Raw genomic sequence first — 18,729 nt, forward strand, 5'->3', positions numbered from 1 at the left:
TCAACTACAAGTAACATTCTTAGCCAAGAAGACCGTACCAAAAAGACTGACACCCATATCAAAACATTAGATATGGCAACCCGAACACCTCCCTCAGCCCTCGAACCATACCTGCAACTCCCTCCAGAGACAAGCCTCATTCTCCTCACGGGAACACTAGGATGTAACGCCAACTGGTTGACCTCCCGAATGATCAGCAGCACCCTCTCGCCCCCAAACAACGACGAATCAACCGAGAAACCCATCTCCGTCCTCCTCATCAGCTGGCTCCGAGACCTCCCCTTCTGGAAAAACGAACTCAGACGAACCACAGTAAAGCCCCCCTCTCCCACCACCCCTTCAGCCCATCACTCTAACACACCCCAGGGCCTCGACATCTCCAAGCTCCCCAAAGGTCACTTCACATTCCTCGACCTCTTTACCACCCCCCCACCAGAACCCCACCTCACCAACCTCATCCTCTCCACAATCACCACCCTCAAGACCACCTTCCCCGCCAGCAAAATCCTCCTAGTCCTCGACGGCCCGGACATACTCCTCGCGACCGGCACCCTCACCTCTCAAAATCTCAACACTCTCCTCCTCCAGCTACGGTCGCAAGTCCACGCCACCATTCTCTCCTGCTCCGCGGATTTGCCACTCTTGGCCGCCGCCACTGGGTCTACAGAATCTCGGCCGACGCCGATAGAAGTAGAGAGCGCAGCAGTTTTGACGACGCAAGCGCACAATGCTAGAACGGTGATGAGTGTACGTGAGCTGGAGACGGGGGCGGCGAAGGATGTTAGTGGGGTGTTGAGGGTGACGAAGGGTGGAGATGCTGAGGGGTATGATGGTGAGAGTGAGGGCGGGGATGGGGTGAAGGAGGCTGAACTGTTGTATCTGGTACAGCGCGACGGGAATGTGAAAGTCTTCAGTCGGGGGAGTGATCAATGATGAGAGGTGGTCATTACATTAGCATTAAGTAGCTGGTGCTATCTTGTGGTAAATTGTCACGCCGATCGTGAGTACAATGCTCATTATGGTCTCTTATATCCTGTCGTCGTATTCCCAAATGCTGTCATTATCTCATTATGCCCGTATCTGTGGCTCCAAGACGATCGCTCGTAGTGAATCTCAACGTATCTGCTTCGTTCGGTGGGAGCAGATGTCCCTCAACAGCATCCTTCATCGCCGAGGTCGTGCTTGTTCTGTATCGCTCAAGGTCTTTTCCCAGTTGTGGAGCTCATACTCTTCATCGTCTCCCTCGTCAGAACATGATTGGCGACACTGTCCGCCTGAGATCCTGGTCCCGATCCTGCTGCTCCTTGTCTGACTGTTGAGAATCGGATCTGTGCTGTTATGACGAGAATGTGGTTCATCAGCCGGATTCATGGTTTGAGGTCCGTAACTTGGGTGGCGCTGATGGACTGGTGCCATCACTTGCGGAACTTGTGGCATCGCAGGCTCTAACCTGAGCTCTGTGGTCCGCGTGACCATCACGCTGCCTGATCTCCGAGACGGACTCTGATATTCTGTCGATCCTTGACCAGATCCGTACGGCATGGTGTCTTGTAATAGGCGTCTTCTGGTCAGGGTGTAGAGCAGGCAGTCTACCCATCCACATGATGTCATGAGTGAGCCAGCGATGCAGGAGAACACGATGCTCGTCGTGCGACCATGAGCCATAGACCACATTCTTCCCACCGATAGTGGCAGAGTGAGGAGAATGTAGCAACATGGGTAAAGCATCATGTTGATGGCAATGCGATTGACTTTCTTGACTGTAGCGGCGCTTGGGTTGCTTGTTAGGCTTGGGGTCCTGAACAAAAATTGCCTTGTCCTTCGGCGGAGCAAGACAAAAGTCAAGAGGTAGAGCGAGATGGTGCCAAACTGCACGAGAAATACCCTAGAGACATCACGTCAGTTGCTGTGGCTCAGTCGATCTTGACTTCACCCACCAAAAGTAATGCAGCCACAGGCGGTCGTCATCGAATCTTGCAGCTACCCAGCACCATGCTCCTGGTGAACAAAACGTGTTAGCTGTGGCAAGGGGTCGCGTGTCGACGCTTCAACGACAATGATCTAGAATGATCGCAAAGTGGTCATGGATCGGCTTGGTGTATCATGCTTTCGAGTGCTCACCGGCTTTCTCAAAGTACTTGTCAGTATGCAATCCGACACCAATGACCGTGAGCAAGAATGCAAGAGTCCAGATGGCAGCGATGATCGCATTGAACGTGCTCTGGCTAAGTCTGCCACCATGAACGGCCGTGAAGTAAGTATGCATAGCGATGGCGAGCACAAAGAAGCCACTGGAGAGCGTCAGTGGAGTACACGAACGTGGAGTGTGGTGAACGAACCTGCTAAGGTCCCCTGAGTGGATCATCCATCCCTGTGCGAAGCACGCGGCGCTTGATGAATCGATGTCATTCACGAGGTACCAGTGCCAAGTTATGAGGAAGCCGATGCTCTGCATGAGATCTGTAGGTGCTGATTAGCACTTCCAGTCCTGGCATAGAAGCATGTGCCGATCTGGCCCTCACCTGCGACCAGGAGATTGAAGACGAGCACGACATATTGGTTGTGTCCGAGGCTCGTCCTGCAGCGTTTCCATTCTGAGTAAAAGCGAGTGGCGATGAACCCAAGGAGTACCAAGCAGGAGTACACGGAAAGCGCTGCAAGTAGTCCGACGGGTAGCAGGCCTTTGCGCAAGTTGAGCTGAAGTTCGTGCTCGATACTGCTCAGCGATCGTAGCTGAAGACTGGTGCTGACGATGGTCGTGAAGCGCTCATGTAGCCACTGCATCTCGACGCGAAGCGCTTCGTCGGCGGCCTGTCGTACTTGGCACCTTGTCAGAGCCTCATCGCGACAAGCGATTGTTTCATTCCTAGAGGCAGATGGTGAGCGGTCAGATGTGAAAGGTGTGGTATGGGAGGTGTTTCAACTACTGATTGCCAAGTTATTCCAGTCATTACGACCGATGATGGAGGTCGAGGCTGCCTCGCGGCGCAGCCGTTGCGCCTGCAGCGGCAAGCGCCGAGAAGTGATGTTGGAGGTAAGAGCATCACATCTCAAGAAGGCAAGCGCTGCTCGCGCGACGCAGGGTCATACCGCTTCTTTCACAGGGCGTCTTTCATCTCCGTAAGTCGTTGGTTGCTTCTTTTGTGAGCTTCAGTGGCCGCAATGGCGCCGATGGAGCGGTGTCAATGGCAACCAGCTTATCCAACAGACGGCCCACTACCAACTGCCACGATATCCCTGATTCCCACCGGCGGCCCGAGGCGTCTTCAAGGACTAGTCCTCATCGTCATCATCGCCATTGGCCTCCGCCGGTAGTCCAATCCCACCATGCGCATCATTCATGTGCACGTAGCAAGGCTCTCGCGTGTCAAAAGTCGCCAAGCAAACCCAGCAGATATGAGCTCTACAGCCACCGCACGTGATATGGTTACAGCCACCAATCTTCTCAAGCGGCGTCTTGCACCGTGGGCAGTCCTATCGATGTCAGTATGGTCTAACAGACCGTGAGCCTATAAGCGGCAGCAGTAGGAACCACTCACCTTGACATCAGTAGCTCTCTTAAAGCGCTCGAAGGCTTCATAGCCTCCAGTCGACAAATCTCTGTGTTCTTCGCAAGATAGCGATTCATCATGTTGTTCGAAGCACGAGGTACAGATAACGCCAAAGCACTGAGAACAGTGCCGGTGTTCGGCGAGCTGATCTTGGCGGAGCTTGAAGATGTGTCCACAGTTTGGCGTAGGACAGTATCGGTAATGTTGAGGTCTTCGGCGGATGTGACTTACGAAAGAAGACTCCAGCACTTCTTCCAAAATACCTGGTGCTAAGTGAGCTTGGACCTCCTTGAGTGGAACGGCACGCATGCACTGGTCATCTTGGCCTCGGCATATGATCTTGAAGTCTGCTGTTGTTGCGTCCGTCGAAGTACAGAGGCCCTCGAAGCACTCATGGCAGTATACGTGAGCGCAAGATAGCGTTAAAGGGTCATCTGCTGGCGTGAAGCAGATGGTGCAGTCAGGAAAGCTGCTGTCGCCTTTGTGCATCGCGAGGAGGCCCGCAGCCCACTGGAAGGTAGTCTCGGAGCCGGTGACCTTCAATTTCTTGGGTCGTGAGATAATGTCCAGCGATACGTTGTCTGCTCCAAGTCGAGTTCTGATCTGTGCGAGTCCTTGTTGGCATGTCCACTTGAATTGCGAGTCATCGAGCGGAAGACTCCTGCTAGTCGCTGTGCCTGCTCTAAGCAGACCATACACGGCTTGCTTGATGTAGCGAAAGTGTTCGGGTGGTCCGTAGTATCGTATGTTGCGCTTCGCTTGATGGCACAGGATTCTGACGCCCCAGATGTCTGCCAGGCGCTGTACTGCAGCTGAAGTATGGCTCTCGTGTCGAAGCGAAGGTTTCCAAATTGGTCCATCGTCATCTTCCATGAGGATGCCATCCGTGATAGCTTTGACAGTCTTGGTGGCTGCAACCACGTTGGACGAGCTCACGCTCTCCAGCCTGATCGTGGCGAAGCGTCTCCGAGGGTCGAAGGACACTTTGTACATGACCTTATTGTCCTCACAGTCTGCGACAAGGTTGGCGAGCTGATCTTCCACGCTATCGTAGATCAGCTTCGCCACGCGGAATGTGTAAGAAGTCAGGAGCTCAAGCTTCAGCTGTCCGCCATTCAGAAAGTCGCAAGTGGTAGCTTGTAGTCTCGCCACAGCGTCTTTGGCATCGCTCTCATCGAAGTACCGTGCTATGGCTTTCGAATACTTGCGATGGGGACCTGTCACCTCTGTGAACTCAAGTGGTCCAATCTTGCTGAGCAGACTCTCGATCAGTGCTGATGCAGCTTCCGGGCCGTCATCATCGACATCGGGTATTTCGACTTCTTCAGGGTGGAAGGCAGTGGGTATACTGTTCTCGATGTCGGCCTCCGTGATGTTGAAGGGCACGTTCTGCAAAACAAGCGTAGTCCAGCGACCTTGCAGTGTTGGCGTTCCGCCTGCGTACACTTTCTGGCCGCAAAGCTTCAAAGTGCCGGTCTTGAACAGAGCGTGGACCACCAATGCTGTGATATCGTCCGATGGCCGGTATCGAAGCTCTGCAGACCGAGTGGGATTTTGCCATGTCACTGCGACTTTGTCACGCCTCGAGTAGCCGGTGGCTGTCCAGCCTGGAAGTCGTGTTCGCACCTTCGCTGCGTTGACTCCGCTTAAATCAGCTCTATTGAACGGATTGGCCTTGAGGTTCGCACAAAATGTCCTGGCGAAAGTCGAGTCTTGCGCTGTCACGTATACCACTGCAGAGGCAGCAGTTGGTAGCACCTCGATTGTGACAGTTTCAGGTATTGCGCATCCGAGGGCGTTGACGAACTCGTGAGCTGATGACTTGGTGGTGCTCAGAGGAAGTCCGGTCAGACGGACAGTGGAGAACTCGTGCGTCAGTGCAATGCTGGATACGGCGCCGCCTGCTGTGAAACAGACATGGGCACCTGAATAAATGCGCTGAAATGAGTCGGCAGTGTCGTCCGCCTAAAGTCATGTTTAATCAGCGCTCATGATTCGCAAGTTTGCTGCGATTGCGGACCGACATACCTCTGGGCCATCTGCTGCTGTATTCTCTGGATGAGCATAGGGACACTCCCTCCCTTTCAAGCACTTGCCCTCTATGTGGAATTTGCACGTTATCAGAGACCGGAGATCGAGGACCGGCGATTCAGCTGCAAGGCCTTCGGCACGAGACACTCGCTCATGTCTATACGTGCACTCGGCGCCCTTGACGCACTTCCCTTGCTGAAAAAAGACGCAGACCTTCTCCGATCGCTGGGCGGCGCCTGAACGCGCTGCGCCGATGCCATCATGTCGATACTTGCAGTTCTTGTTGTTGCATCTCGCGCCAAACCGGCAGTGGTCCATCGTGGTAACAGGCGCGAGGTACTTGATGCGATCTGGCTGGACGAATCAGACATGCTCCGGGTTTCAGATCGAAGGATTGCTGTGAATCAGGTGACTTGGGTACCATATTAGTCAGGACTTGGCACACACACCCTATATCAGCAATATCTGTAGCCACCATCGGTACATCTTATGCAATTCAGAAGGTATCTGATCACCCTTATTGTTTCATGGTTCAGCAAGCTTGTACACTCGTCAATCACCCCTACAACAGGTTATGAGCCCGGGTGCTCCTCTGCCTATTCGACCTGAAGCCTGAATTGTCATCAGAGCCTCCATCAAGGATCAGCTTGCTTTGCTGGCGACCCTGACCCTGCATTTGCCTTACCTGTATCCAATCGATTCAGCAACACCTGCAGGAAGCCGAGGTCCTAAGCATTAATACCAGTGGTACAGCAGAAGAGCTAGGCCCAATATGGAGAGCAGAACAAACAACCACAGCAGCCTGGCCAAATCCGCCAAGGACAACCAGGTGCTGAAGAAGGGAGTCCAGTTCCAAGCCTGGAAAACGATGCTCCTGACAGCCCTTCTGGAGAACGATCTAGCTGGGCATGTCTTCCATGATCTGGACTGGGTGGACAAGGTTTCAATGCCTTCCCCAGCAACTTATGGGGGAGAGACCACACCCATTGGGCAGGATAGCCCAGGCTACAAGGCTGCATACAAGAAATGGAAGATCAATAATATAAAAGCATTTGGTTGCATCACATCAAGACTTGATCTAAGTATAAGGCTAAACTTTGGTGAGGCAGACAAGTCTGCCAAAGAGCTGTATGATACCATTGCAACAACCTAGAAACCTATGGTCACAATTGATCTATATGATGCAATGAGGAGTGTCAACAAGCTAAAGCTTGATGAGCTTCGCCCAAACACCCTCAGATACTGTGAATCATTCCAATCCTAGGTACACAACCACAGGATTGCTCTAGATCAGTTCATAGTAACCTCACAGGTGGATGACAAGAAGAAGCTTAAGCCTCTCTTTGTTATGCTAGATAGGTACTACAGACTTAACTTTGTGGAGGGACTGAACTATGTTAAATGGCTCAGAACATAGAGGCACAACAATCCTCTAGAAACCACATCCCTGGAGACCATGATCTCTACCCTTAGAAGGGAACAAGTCCCAACATCTATCAGGACTGGACTTGTTAGGGGAGCTTTTGATGATGAGGATCTGTGCACTCAATGCACCTATAAGCACACCAATGCCAATGGCTTTAAGCAGCATCCGGAGAAGAACCCTAGGAGCAAAGGGAAAGACTCTAGGAAGGAGGAAACCCTAAATCAGAAAGTCCAAGGCCAGAAAGGCAAGGGAAAGGGCAAAGCAGCAGCAGCTGTTGAAGATGATGACTAATCAGAGTCTGACACCCCTCAGAAGCGAGATGCTTTTGATGAAGGGGAGCAATCAGACTTCTGACTACCTTATGGGAGAGCAGGAGCAGCAGTGGCAATGGTAGCAAATGAACTGACCTATAGAAGAGCCGCTACTGCAGTGCTTAGCCTGCTTATGTCAGACAAAATCTGGGATACAGGCACTTCCTTACACATCACCAATATGCTGGATGACCTTATCAATGTGAGGCGACTGCACAAACCTAAATGCTTCTCCCAAGCAGTTGGACGATCCTAGCTGTACATTGAGGGAGACATGGAAATTGTGTTCAAGAACCAATTTAGCCAAAAGCAAACCTTTATGGCCCGCAATGTCCTGTACTCCCTAGATGCTGATGCTACATTGATTTCTGCAGAACTTATGTTTAAAGATCATAGCATCTATATAGACAGGCCATCAAACACCCTACTCCAGAAAGGCAAGCTAGTGGGCTTGCTCATAACAGTCAAGAATGTGACTGTGCTTAGGAACTTCCGCATTAGGAGAGCTCCAAAGAGCAAAATCAACAGATCAAAACTAAGAGGCCTTGCAGCACTTGCCTTTGCCAAGCCAAGAGCTGACACTGTTAGATGGCACCAAAGACTTGGGCACATGAGCAGCACCTTGCTTAATGCTACGAAGAGTGTAGCAACAGGCCTTAAAGGAATTAATACTGCAGAACTTGGACACTACGGGCTATACAAGTTGTCCAGGTCACAGAGAGTTGTTTTAAGAACTCCCAGACCCTTGGTACTCTATGCCCTTGATGAAATTCATGCAGATCTGATTGGCCTAATTGAGCTAGTATCCTCACAGAAGTACAAGTACTGTCTGATGCTCACCTGTGCAAAGACAAGGATGAGATGGTGCATACTATTGGAGAAGAAAGATTATGCCCCTGCAGCAATCAAGGCATTCTTAGCCAAGATGTGGAACTTCTACAAGAAGACCCCCAAGATATGGTTCTCTGACCAAGGAGGGGAGTTCAACAACAAGGAACTTGCCAGGCTGAAGGCATCAGATGGGATTTCTCAGCCCCATACACTCCTGAGCAGAATGGGATTGCAGAAGCTTCCAACAAGGTTGTGGTGAACAAGGCAAGAGCTATCATGATAGACTCTGGCCTCCCACAATTCATATGGCATTTTGCTATGAAGCATTCATGCTACATCACCAACAGACTCTACAACCTTACCACCAAGAAGATCCTGATCCAGGACTTTGAAGAAGACCTTAGGCTGGGGGTCAGTATGTCAACACATTTGCACCCACCCTAAGGCATGCTACTGGCAGAATCCTCCTGGCCCTGTGCATAGTGCTTGGCTAGAAGAGAAGGCAAATTGATGTAGAAACAGCCTTCATGAACCCCAAGATTGATAGACCTCTCTTCATTAGACCACCTGAAGGAGCTGAACTGATCAAGAAGAATGCATCAAACCTGGTCCTAGAGATCAAGAAAGGGTTGTATAGATTGAAACAGTCAGCCAACCTCTAGTACTATGATGCAAAAGAGACTCTTGAAGCTCTTGGCCTGAAGAGGACAGATTCTGATGCTTGCCTCTTTCAGGGGGAGGACATTCTTGTCCTCCTTTATATAGATGACTTCCAAATCTTTAGCAAATCTGAAAAGAGGATTAACAACCTCATTGCTGGCCTAAAGAAGAAGTACTCTATCAAGACTGTGGACACTAACCTCTTCCTTAGCATGTATCTGAAGCTGAACAAGAAGGGAGACCTTCTCATCTCCTAGAAGCATTATGCTTTGGAGAAGCTCCAGAAGCATAGCCTTGACTAAGCCAAAAGTGTCAAGTATCCCTTTGACCGCCTGTATAAGAAGCATACCTCACAATGCTCTATCTAGGACTACAATCTGCTCAACACAATGATTAGGGAACTCCAGTATCTGGCTAACCAAACAAGGCCAGACATCTCCTATGCCACAAATCACTTGGCCAAATTTCTGACCAACCTATCTGCAGACCACATTACAGCTGCGAAGCATGTTTGGAGATACATTGCTGGAACAATTGACAAGGGCCTGATCTTCAGAAAGAACTCTTCACTAAGGCCTGAAATCTACACAAATTCAGACTTTTCTGGGGATCCCTCAGGCAGATCCACGTCTGGGCTCCTAGTCAAGATGGCTAGAGGCCCAGTAGCATGGAAATCTGCCCTCCAGAAGGAGGTAGTGCTCTCCAGCACTGAGGCAGAATATGTGGCCCTCACTGAATGCTGTAGAGAAGTGATGTGGATGAGGAACCTCCTGCAGGAGACTCAAAAGATGACAGGATGGAAAGCATCCCTATCCAAAATCTTTGTGGACAACCAGTCAGCTATTAAGCTTGTAAGGGATCACTCTAACTACAAAAGGACAAAGTATGTCAGGCTCAGGAATCACTTCTGCAGATGGATTCATGAGCAAGGTGTCATTGTGGTTGAAAATATCCTAACAACCCTTCAGCTGGCAGACTGGCTTACAAAGCCAAAGTCCCTAAACCACATTCTCTGAGAAGGCATTCACGCTGAGGCACAATTTCATTTGTCACTGGATACTATAGAGCATTTCATTTGTTCAAAGCACATTCATTTGTATTAACTTTTGGAGCTATCTGCTCATCATCAGGGACCCATCAGGGTCATATCATGGCTGCCTTTCAAAGCAAGCCATCTCATAACAAAGGAAAATGATCTGCAACTGTTAGCACTCAAGATCACTACTACAAACTGGGACACACAGCTCATACCTGGCAGCTCTGAAGAGCTGTTTGGGATGTTGGAGTGTGTGTGTGAGGTGTTGGCGGTGTGAGGAGTGGTGAGGTGGTTGGTGGACGGATTGGCACTGCAGATGTGGTATGAAGAGGGAAGAGTTGCTGGTGCTACAGGAAGTTCTTTTAAGCACGCCTGCTTATGACACTTGCTACTGCCTGCTGGACCCTTCACAAGAGAAGCTTCCAATTGCTTCCAAAAGAGGAAAGATGAAGCTCAATAAGCTCAGAAGTGGGGCTATACAGGCATTCTGGCACCTGATGATTGTGATAACTGGAGCAGTTTGGCATATGCTAACATGTGCAAAACAGCTGAAGTGATGCACATCTGAAGGATATACGAGTTGCCTGCACCTACTAGGTCTATGGGGTCATCCTGGCAGACAATCTGCCAGCCTGAAAGGGGAGTGTTGTGAATCAGGTGACTTGGGTACCATATTTAAGCGTAACGACCGACGAGCGCTAGCCATCCACCGTAGCGACGTGTGAGCTTGCGAACACTCGAGCGTAGGTGGTGGCGTCAGCGAGGAGGGAGTGGAGCTCTATCACCAGCCCTCAACTAGCCTTGGCGCCCGCTCTGATTAGCCAACTTTCAAGTTTTAGGGTCACGTGACCTACCGCCCTGTGCCTGTTGGCGAACTCGCAAACATATACTCGTCGCTAACGCCTATGTCGTCGTATAATAAGCACTGTACGTCAGGTAGCGGTAGCGTGGATTGCACGCTACTTTGCAGTCTAGAAGGGTTGGTAGAGAGCTCCACTCCGCTACGCTTACCTTTGGAGGTTCACAACCGCCAACAGCACATTTTAGTCAGGACTTGGCACACACACCCTATATCAGCAATATCTGTAGCCACCATAGATACATCTTATGCAATTCAGAAGGTATCTGATCACCCTTATTGTTTCATGGTTCAGCAAGCTTGTACACTCGTCAATCACCCCTACATACAACAAGGATCAGAGGCCCAGCAGGGGCTCGTCCTGCACGGACCGCGAAGGTGAATGAACTGGGAAACCTGCTGGACTCGTCAGGCGCTTCGCGGAAAGTCGTTGCTCATGTCCAACAAGTGCTCTCATGAAGATGTCAAGCACTTTTGCCCAAGACAAATGCTGGGTCTCCTCAGTGATCATGCTCCCGACGGGCGGTCAAGGTGTGGCTGGTGCTCCGGCTGAGGCCACGCCCAAGCCACTTCGATGAACAATGTTCCATCTTGTGCTGCCAACTCTCAACACACCACAGCTCATGAGATGACCGAACTCGAGCCAGCAGCCAGCATGGCTTCGAAGAGCCTCTGTGTCTGCTACACTGTCAGAGGCACTGGCAGCTAAATAGGCTGAATTTGCTCGTTTCGACAGAGAGGAGACGGCAGGAAAATGTCGTTGGGACATGTCCCGTCCAAGCCTCAGAGGTCCAGTCAAAAGCGTCTTCAACACAATCGTCCTGGTCGAGAGCTCTGGAGAGCCGGATGTTGTTCACGTCGCCAAGTATACAGCGACTTGGGACAGCATGTTCAGCTCTTCGGGACATGTACCACCGCAAGCTGTGCAACATTGTCGTTTGGGCATCGCTCACCTCCGCACACCTCCCTCCCGGCCAGGACGCATTGCTGCAGTCGGTGTAGACTGTACGATCCGTAGTTGCCCAAGCGACTGACGAAGGGCATGTTGTGTTATTTCGAGGACATGTCAAGGAAGCAGCTCCTTTTCGGAGAATTGACCACGGGACCACATCGGAGCCGAAAGCAGCAACAACACGGCACGCACCAGGAGTCACTTCCTGCGCTACGCATCCCACCACCACCACAATATCCAATATCCTCCGGCTGCATGCTTACCTCTCAGCCACATGCACTGCAACATCGATGTGCAAGGTACATGCCATGCCATTGCAAGGATCCGTCTTCACCACGCGCACGACCACACTCCGAGCCCTCGATGGACCTGCCCGAAACGTCTCGCTCGTCACTCTCCATACACACACTCTGAACGAGCACATTCGCCTGAAAGAGGCCAAGGTGACAGCTCAGAAGGAATGCTCCCGGCTCCAGAGGCCATGGTGTTGCCCAAACGAGCAGTGACACGACCGATGCAGTAGCAGGAAAGCTTCGCGCATAGCCTACACCACACCATATGCATGTCGAGTTCTTGTTTTGAGCTTGAGAAGCAGGGTCGCAAATCGTCCAAGCGATACCGCTCTATTGCGGTGCGCTCTGCTCGAGCCGGCGAGGCTAGGAGGATGACAATGCATGTTGATTGCAGTTCTATCGAGCCACTTGGTGTGCTACCGACTTTCCGACGACGCTTGCTGCTCGTTAGGACGGTGAGCCATCTTTCAGCTCCTGCAGCATCCAGAGGCGGTAGCAATGGTACAGTATGTATGCGATGTAAGTCGAGATCATTCCCTTCTCTGTCTCGGATTGTCTTCACTTTTCGTGCTCTCGCAGCTTGTCGGTTTCGAACATCTGAGGGAACTCCCATCATGATGAAGAGCACAATCATAACATACATCTTGGCGACCGCTGCTTTCGCGCTGCCTCCACCACATAACATTCTGGCGCAGCACAAACCAAAGCACAGCAAGTGGGTTCCCGCTTCGACTTCAGGAACCGACAGACTTGCAGCAGGGGCTCTTCTCAACGTACAGAACCGCCTTCACTCTAAAACATTATCATACAACGATTCCTCAGCTTGCACAGCCGACAATGTCATTGTTCGAAGAGAATGGTCTACGCTACGGCCAAGTCAGCAGCGAGCTTACGTGCGAGCTGTGCGATGCCTACAAAGCAAGCCATCAATCAGTGGCGATCTTGCACCAGGTGCTCGTAACCGCTACGATGATTTTGTGGCGACACATATCAACCAGACGCTCTCGATTCATTCGACGGTACGTGAGGACCTGCATCGATACTGTAAATCCAGAATTAACTGCAGCAGGGCAACTTCCTCACCTGGCACCGCTACTACGTCTAGGTTTGATTTGGGGATTAATGATGGATTCAAGGGATTGAGGATCAAGGATGCGTTGAGTACGGTTGATGGGCCTTTTTGTTATGTTTATGAGTGACGAGGCGTGGATGTCAGGCATGATGGAACCGACAGTAATGAAACCTCGACGAGCGGGGATGGGATCGGACTCACATTACGCCATCATAATCGACGGATAGTGTACACAAACAGCATTCTGGTGTGCAGGTGGCTCATCCCGAGCTAGGTAGAATATTCGGCACGTGGAAGTGCTCAATGAACCATTGATGGATGTTCACAAAGTTCTGATTAACCTTGTTCCTGCATCGCCACTGAGTTTCGGCAGTCCCGCAGAGCCGCGCTCGGACTTTCGTGGCGCGTGCTGCAAGTGCGACAGCTCTCACTGCCTGTGCATCATCAACCAACACTGAACAACAACATCTCCTGCAGCGTCAACCATCTACGATATACCACGATAACACAATCAAATACCAAAGTCAACAGCTCCTCGACCACTCCCGTGTAGCACCATAAGAGCGCCATCATGTCGGGCGATGGCTCCATCATAAAAGCCGACAGAGACTACACCAAGGAAGTCGATGCTGCCATCCCAGAGGCTGAGAAGATCGCACAAGTGAGGACATATCATCTACATGACAGTGAAGACTATACTGACAGTTCGATAGAATGGACAAACACAGCAGGCAGTCGACAAGCTGCTCAGTCTCGAGAAGCAGACACGACAATCATCCGATCTCCCATCCACATCGCGCCTCCTCGTAGCAATCGTCACGATATCGAAGCAGTCTGGCGACTGGTCACTACTGAATGAGCAGGTGCAGCTGCTCAGCAAGAAGCATGGACAGCTCAAGCAGGCCATCACCAAGATGGTCCAGGTTGTCATGGGCTTCTTGGACGACACACCGAGCTTGAACAGCAAGCTGAGCGTCATCGAGACTTTGCGGACTGTGACTGAGGGCAAGGTATGTCGAATATGAGGGAATGCTGCTAAGTGCCATGCACGGAAAGTGCTAACAGGCCGTGGCTGTAGATCTTCGTCGAAGTCGAGCGAGCACGTGTCACACGAACACTATCCAACATCAAGCACCAGCAAAAGGACATCACGGCTGCGAAGGACATCCTCTGCGAGCTGCAGGTCGAGACTTTCGGGTCGATGAGCAGGAGGGAGAAGACTGAGTTCATCCTAGATCAGGTATCGCTCTGCATTGAGGATGGCGACTGGACACAGGCCGGCATCTTATCACGAAAGATCAGCACACGATATTTCTCGCGCAAGCCAAAGAAGACAGCGGAGGAGCTCGAGAAGGCACGAAAGGAGAAGGAAGAGCGGGAGCGCATGCGATCAGATGGCACAATAGGCGAGGAAGAGCCAGAGGACGATGACCCGACGGATCTCAAGCTGCGATACTACGAGCAGCAAATCACACTCGCCAAGCACGACGACAAGTATCTTGAGGCTTGCAAGCACTACCGGCAGGTGCTCGACACGGAGGCTGTGGAAGAGGACGCGACCAAGCTGAGTGCGGCTTTGGCTCGCGTCATCTACTTCGTCCTTTTGGCACCTTACGACAACGAGCAGTCCGATCTTCTCCATCGCATTGCACAGGACAGTCGCATCAGCACGCATACTCCAAGAGAGGGCCAGCTGTTGAAGCTCTTCACAGTGCCAGAGCTCATGCGATGGCCTTCCGTCGAGTCGAATTACGGCGAGCATCTCACCGCAACGGACATTTTCGACCTCAAGGAGAACAAGAAGGACCCCAAGGCACACCAGCGGTGGTTGGACTTCCGCAAGCGCGTTATCGAGCACAACGTTCGTGTCATCGCGAAGTACTACACCCGCGTGCACTTCTCGCGCCTCACACAGCTTCTGGATCTGTCGGAATCGGAGACTGAGAAGTACATCTCGGATCTTGTCACCAGCAAGACCATATACGCCCGCATCGATCGACCGGCCCAGATCGTCACTTTTGAGAAGAAGCGTGACGCCGATGAAGTTCTGAACGAGTGGAGCAGCAACATGAAGCAGTTGCTGGGGTTGCTCGAGCGTATCGACCATTTGATCACGAAGGAGGAAATGATGGCTCGCATTCAGCCCGTGGCTGAGAAGCAGTCGAGCAAGGCTACTGCTAAGGCTTAGAAAGCCGATGTCGCTAGCGATGGCGAGGAAGCGGAGCTACTGGATGTAAGCACTAGGGTGAAGAGGGTCAAGTTTGTCCCCGTCAGTGCTGCGAACCACAGAGCTCGCAGATAGCCTGGCACATAGAGAACTGTAATGCTGATATGGTGTATCATTCCAGGGTCGAGATGGGCATAGCTATCCTGTATCCGAATCTGCGTAGCAAATAGCATTCGACCAGCAATGCGAAAAGATTCGATCAAGATTACTACACTCAGGAACAGTACTACTGCCGCCGCGGACTGACTAGAATCATAAGATGTTATCAATACATGTAGGATTACGGTAAGCGAAACGATGACGAGTGCGCGAAATGGGCCAAAACGATCGCCATTGACCGAATGTGCCGTGCAGCAGCGCCAGTCGACAGTGCTTACCGTGCACACGTGGTACCACACCACAGCGAGTGAGTTGCTGCATGGCGACTATTCGATTCGACTAAGAACAACTGTTGAGGGAAGCTATTCCTCGATGAGGACATGAGGCCCGTGATGATGCAGTGGCTGCGGGATGACATACGAACGGCCGGCACGGGCTGCGAAGCTGGCTTCCTAGTGTGTGTTCAGGCCCTGTTCTCTTTGACAATATTATCAGACTCAGTCTCAAAACTTATCAGTAGCTAGCGTGCCAGCTTCGTGTACGTACTTACATAGCAGACATGATACTCACAGCGATTTTGACAAGCTCAGCCTCCGAGCTTGTCACCGCGCCTCGGCTGAGCACGATTATCACCAAGTTGTCACCAACTTCTTGAAATCGAGATCGCTGCAAGCTACCTGCAATGGAAACCCACAGGCGAATCAACGAGCTAAGAGGCCAAACCACGGATCTGAGCTTGTCGGAGGGAACAGCCAGTTTGCCAAGAACTTGTCAATAACTTATGCCAAGCTAGAGTGATAAGTTGGGCCAGCTTGTCAATAAATTGCCAAAGAGAACAGGGCCTGATCATCAGCCATCTCCATTGTAATTCACCTCCCAAATCTGCCGTTCTCCGCCCGCGACTTAAATGCAGCAGGTCGCGACTTCATCTCATCCAAAATCTGCGGGACTTCACCACATGTACACGAGGCGTTTGCCAAGCATCATCTGACAACGACTAGCGTGTGGAGACTTCCCGCTTTTCTTCCCGTGCGCCTTCAAGTATGCATAAAACGAGCCCTCCCCAGGAAGGTCTGCATTTGCGGGGAAGGGGTCCTTCATGATCAGGCTCTTCTTGGCCAGAGCGACGATCAGACCAATGAGGACTGGTTGATTATACGGCAATGCCATAGCGTCACCAAGTGCTAGTCGATCCTACGGACACGGTGCTACTCCACCGACTTGTAGCAGTCTTTGCATGCCCACATATACATAAGCGCCAGAAGCTCTGACTGGGCGTCTATGCTCAGCTACCGTTCTCCATCACGAGCCTTAAATTCGATCACAATGAAGTACTCTTCGACTCATGTCCTGTTGGGTGCTGCTGCCCATGCCCTCCCAACATCAAAGATGGGGAAGCTGCCGTACTTTGGAGCGAATGGCCGTATCAAAGCGCGCAATCGATCCCACGAAACCTGTTCCCGTGACAGGCGACCACGCATATCAACCAGCCAACTTCGCAGCTGGAGAGATCCGAGGCCTATGCCCTGGTCTAAACGCTCTGGTGGGTTGGACTTTAGCTTTTCCTGCTTGTCTGCTTTATTGACGTGTCATAGGCGAATCATGGATACCTCCCACGGAGTGGCGTTGGCACCATCGAGGACTTTTCTGCTATCACCGATGTCTTCGTACGTACTGAGATCGAGCGACTGATGAATAGGATACGACCTGATTTTTGGTTCTAGGGTGTCGATATTCCGCTTGCCCAGTTCTTGGCCGTCTACGGTGCCGTCTTCGATGGCGATCTCTTGTCGTGGTCCATCATCGGCGGGCCTCCACCGGATAGCCTCGTTGGCGGACTTCTTGGTGGCACAGGCCTGATTGGAAAGCCTCAAGGCCTTTCGGGATCCCATAACAAGTGAGCATACGGCAGCTGCATACATGTCAGAGAATGAGCTGACAAAGTCCTCGCAGATATGAGGGCGATGCCTCGCCGACTCGTGGAGACCTCTACGTCACGTAAGATTTCACGTCTCGTCTGAGCCTAGGTCTGTTTGGACTAATACTCTGTCAGTGGTAATAATTTCCGAAGCCTTCCCGAGAACTTTCAAGCTCTCTACGACATGCAGAAGGATGTTGTAAACCCAAACTACGACCTCACGGTCCTTGGTCACCATAGGTCGAATCGCTTCGAGAACTCCATCGCCACGAACCCATATTTCTTCAACGCAGTGAGTGCTTGCTCTCATGTACCTTACCGATAATGCACACAGCCTGTTGCTGATCATCATCACAGTCTGTCCCCGGTCTTGCCGTACTTCCAGCTGCGTATTCTTTCATCTGCCGCCTCAGGGCCAACCACACCGGCGCGGATCCACAGGAGGGAACATTGGATAAAGAGACTCTGAAGGCTTCCTTCGGTTACCCTGGTCCAGACGATAAATTGGTGCACACACCCGGCACAGAGCGCATTCCCGAGAATTGTGGGTGACACCCGTAGCCCCTCCAGTCATCATATGCATCACTAACACCACCTCAAAAACAGGGTATCGTCGTTCATCCGATGACTACGGCTTCGTCGCAGCGGTCGCCGCCGGCCTCTTTTTCGATTCCATCAACCCGACATTCCTTTCCGTTGGACTGGCGAGGTAAACACCTTCACTGGTGTTAACGTCGGGGACCTTTCTGGGGGTGTCTTCAACGGGCAGACCCTGGCTGAAGGCAATAATGCATGGTGCTTTGCCATGCAATTTGCCGCAGGCACTGCGCCAGATGTTTTGAAGCCACTCTTCGGCGCTCTGGACAAGCCTATTTCTATGATACGGGCGGTGACGGGCCAAGCCTCAAGTGTTTTGGGTTGCCCTCAGTTGCAGGCTACCGACGACAGCCAGTTCGATCAGTTCCCGGGCAGCGCTAAGTTGTCGAGTAAGGGAACTTACTAAGTCTTGCCAGATCGTACTCACGTATGGGCCTGTGGGTAGGGCAGTCCTTCTTCCCTGCGATAGCATGTTGAGCAGACGAGATGTATACGAGTACACGAAACGAATGTGAACGAAGTTTCCGCAGACAATCTTGATCCAGAGCAATGCATATCATGGGGGAATTGTGTGGCTCTGGAAGTGTATTGTAGACTCAGTCACCTGTACACAATGTTGCACCTGCGCGACCCAGTCCAACGGATTTCAAGGGCTATCGCTTGGCTTAGAGATCAAGGCTTGTTTGCCGGCGTGCCCAAGATCATCTTTGGCGATCATGGGATGCATGAGTTCCCGCTCCAAGCATGGGCCGAGCACGAGCATTGCTCCCTTAACTATCAGCCCCGTTCCAGATCAAATGCTCTCGTCCTCAACGTAAGGGCATGCCTTCGTTGTAGTGCTGAGTGCTGATAGATGCTACTACGTC

The 18,729-nt window shown here is 51.6% G+C and overlaps 6 protein-coding genes across 6 annotated transcripts; 4 read left to right on the plus strand and 2 right to left on the minus strand.

The window, feature by feature from the left end:
* Window positions 1-72: 72 nt before the first annotated feature.
* Window positions 73-933, plus strand: CLAFUR5_14175 (uncharacterized protein; the record flags this gene model as incomplete). The annotated part of the gene is made up of 2 exons (XM_047913323.1): window positions 73-312; window positions 367-933. 2 exons carry the CDS (start codon window positions 73-75, stop codon window positions 931-933), a joined length of 807 nt encoding a protein of 268 aa, XP_047769265.1.
* Window positions 934-2,101: 1,168 nt separating this feature from the next.
* Window positions 2,102-2,784, minus strand: CLAFUR5_14176 (uncharacterized protein; the record flags this gene model as incomplete). Its single annotated transcript, XM_047913324.1, has 3 exons — window positions 2,102-2,291; window positions 2,340-2,460; window positions 2,523-2,784. 3 exons carry the CDS (start codon window positions 2,782-2,784, stop codon window positions 2,102-2,104), a joined length of 573 nt encoding a protein of 190 aa, XP_047769264.1.
* Window positions 2,785-3,273: 489 nt separating this feature from the next.
* CLAFUR5_14177 (ATP-dependent RNA helicase DEAH12, chloroplastic) lies at window positions 3,274-5,900 on the minus strand (the record flags this gene model as incomplete). The annotated part of the gene is made up of 3 exons (XM_047913325.1): window positions 3,274-3,474; window positions 3,540-5,516; window positions 5,580-5,900. 3 exons carry the CDS (start codon window positions 5,898-5,900, stop codon window positions 3,274-3,276), a joined length of 2,499 nt encoding a protein of 832 aa, XP_047769263.1.
* A 6,664-nt stretch (window positions 5,901-12,564) lies between these two features.
* On the plus strand, window positions 12,565-13,055 carry CLAFUR5_14180 (Tyrosinase-like protein orsC; the record flags this gene model as incomplete). Its single annotated transcript, XM_047913328.1, has 2 exons — window positions 12,565-12,969; window positions 13,020-13,055. The coding sequence occupies 2 exons, from the start codon at window positions 12,565-12,567 to the stop codon at window positions 13,053-13,055; spliced, it is 441 nt and encodes a 146-aa protein (XP_047769455.1).
* A 538-nt stretch (window positions 13,056-13,593) lies between these two features.
* Window positions 13,594-15,210, plus strand: CLAFUR5_14181 (26S proteasome non-ATPase regulatory subunit 12; the record flags this gene model as incomplete). Its single annotated transcript, XM_047913329.1, has 3 exons — window positions 13,594-13,683; window positions 13,736-14,032; window positions 14,101-15,210. The coding sequence occupies 3 exons, from the start codon at window positions 13,594-13,596 to the stop codon at window positions 15,208-15,210; spliced, it is 1,497 nt and encodes a 498-aa protein (XP_047769456.1).
* Window positions 15,211-16,693: 1,483 nt separating this feature from the next.
* On the plus strand, window positions 16,694-18,269 carry CLAFUR5_14182 (Dothistromin biosynthesis peroxidase dotB; the record flags this gene model as incomplete). The annotated part of the gene is made up of 7 exons (XM_047913330.1): window positions 16,694-16,891; window positions 16,944-17,015; window positions 17,073-17,245; window positions 17,302-17,346; window positions 17,402-17,558; window positions 17,624-17,814; window positions 17,912-18,269. 7 exons carry the CDS (start codon window positions 16,694-16,696, stop codon window positions 18,267-18,269), a joined length of 1,194 nt encoding a protein of 397 aa, XP_047769453.1.
* Window positions 18,270-18,729: the final 460 nt, after the last annotated feature.

The sequence above is a fragment of the Fulvia fulva genome, chromosome 13, assembly GCF_020509005.1.
Source record: "Fulvia fulva chromosome 13, complete sequence".
NCBI lineage: Eukaryota > Fungi > Ascomycota > Dothideomycetes > Mycosphaerellales > Mycosphaerellaceae > Fulvia > Fulvia fulva.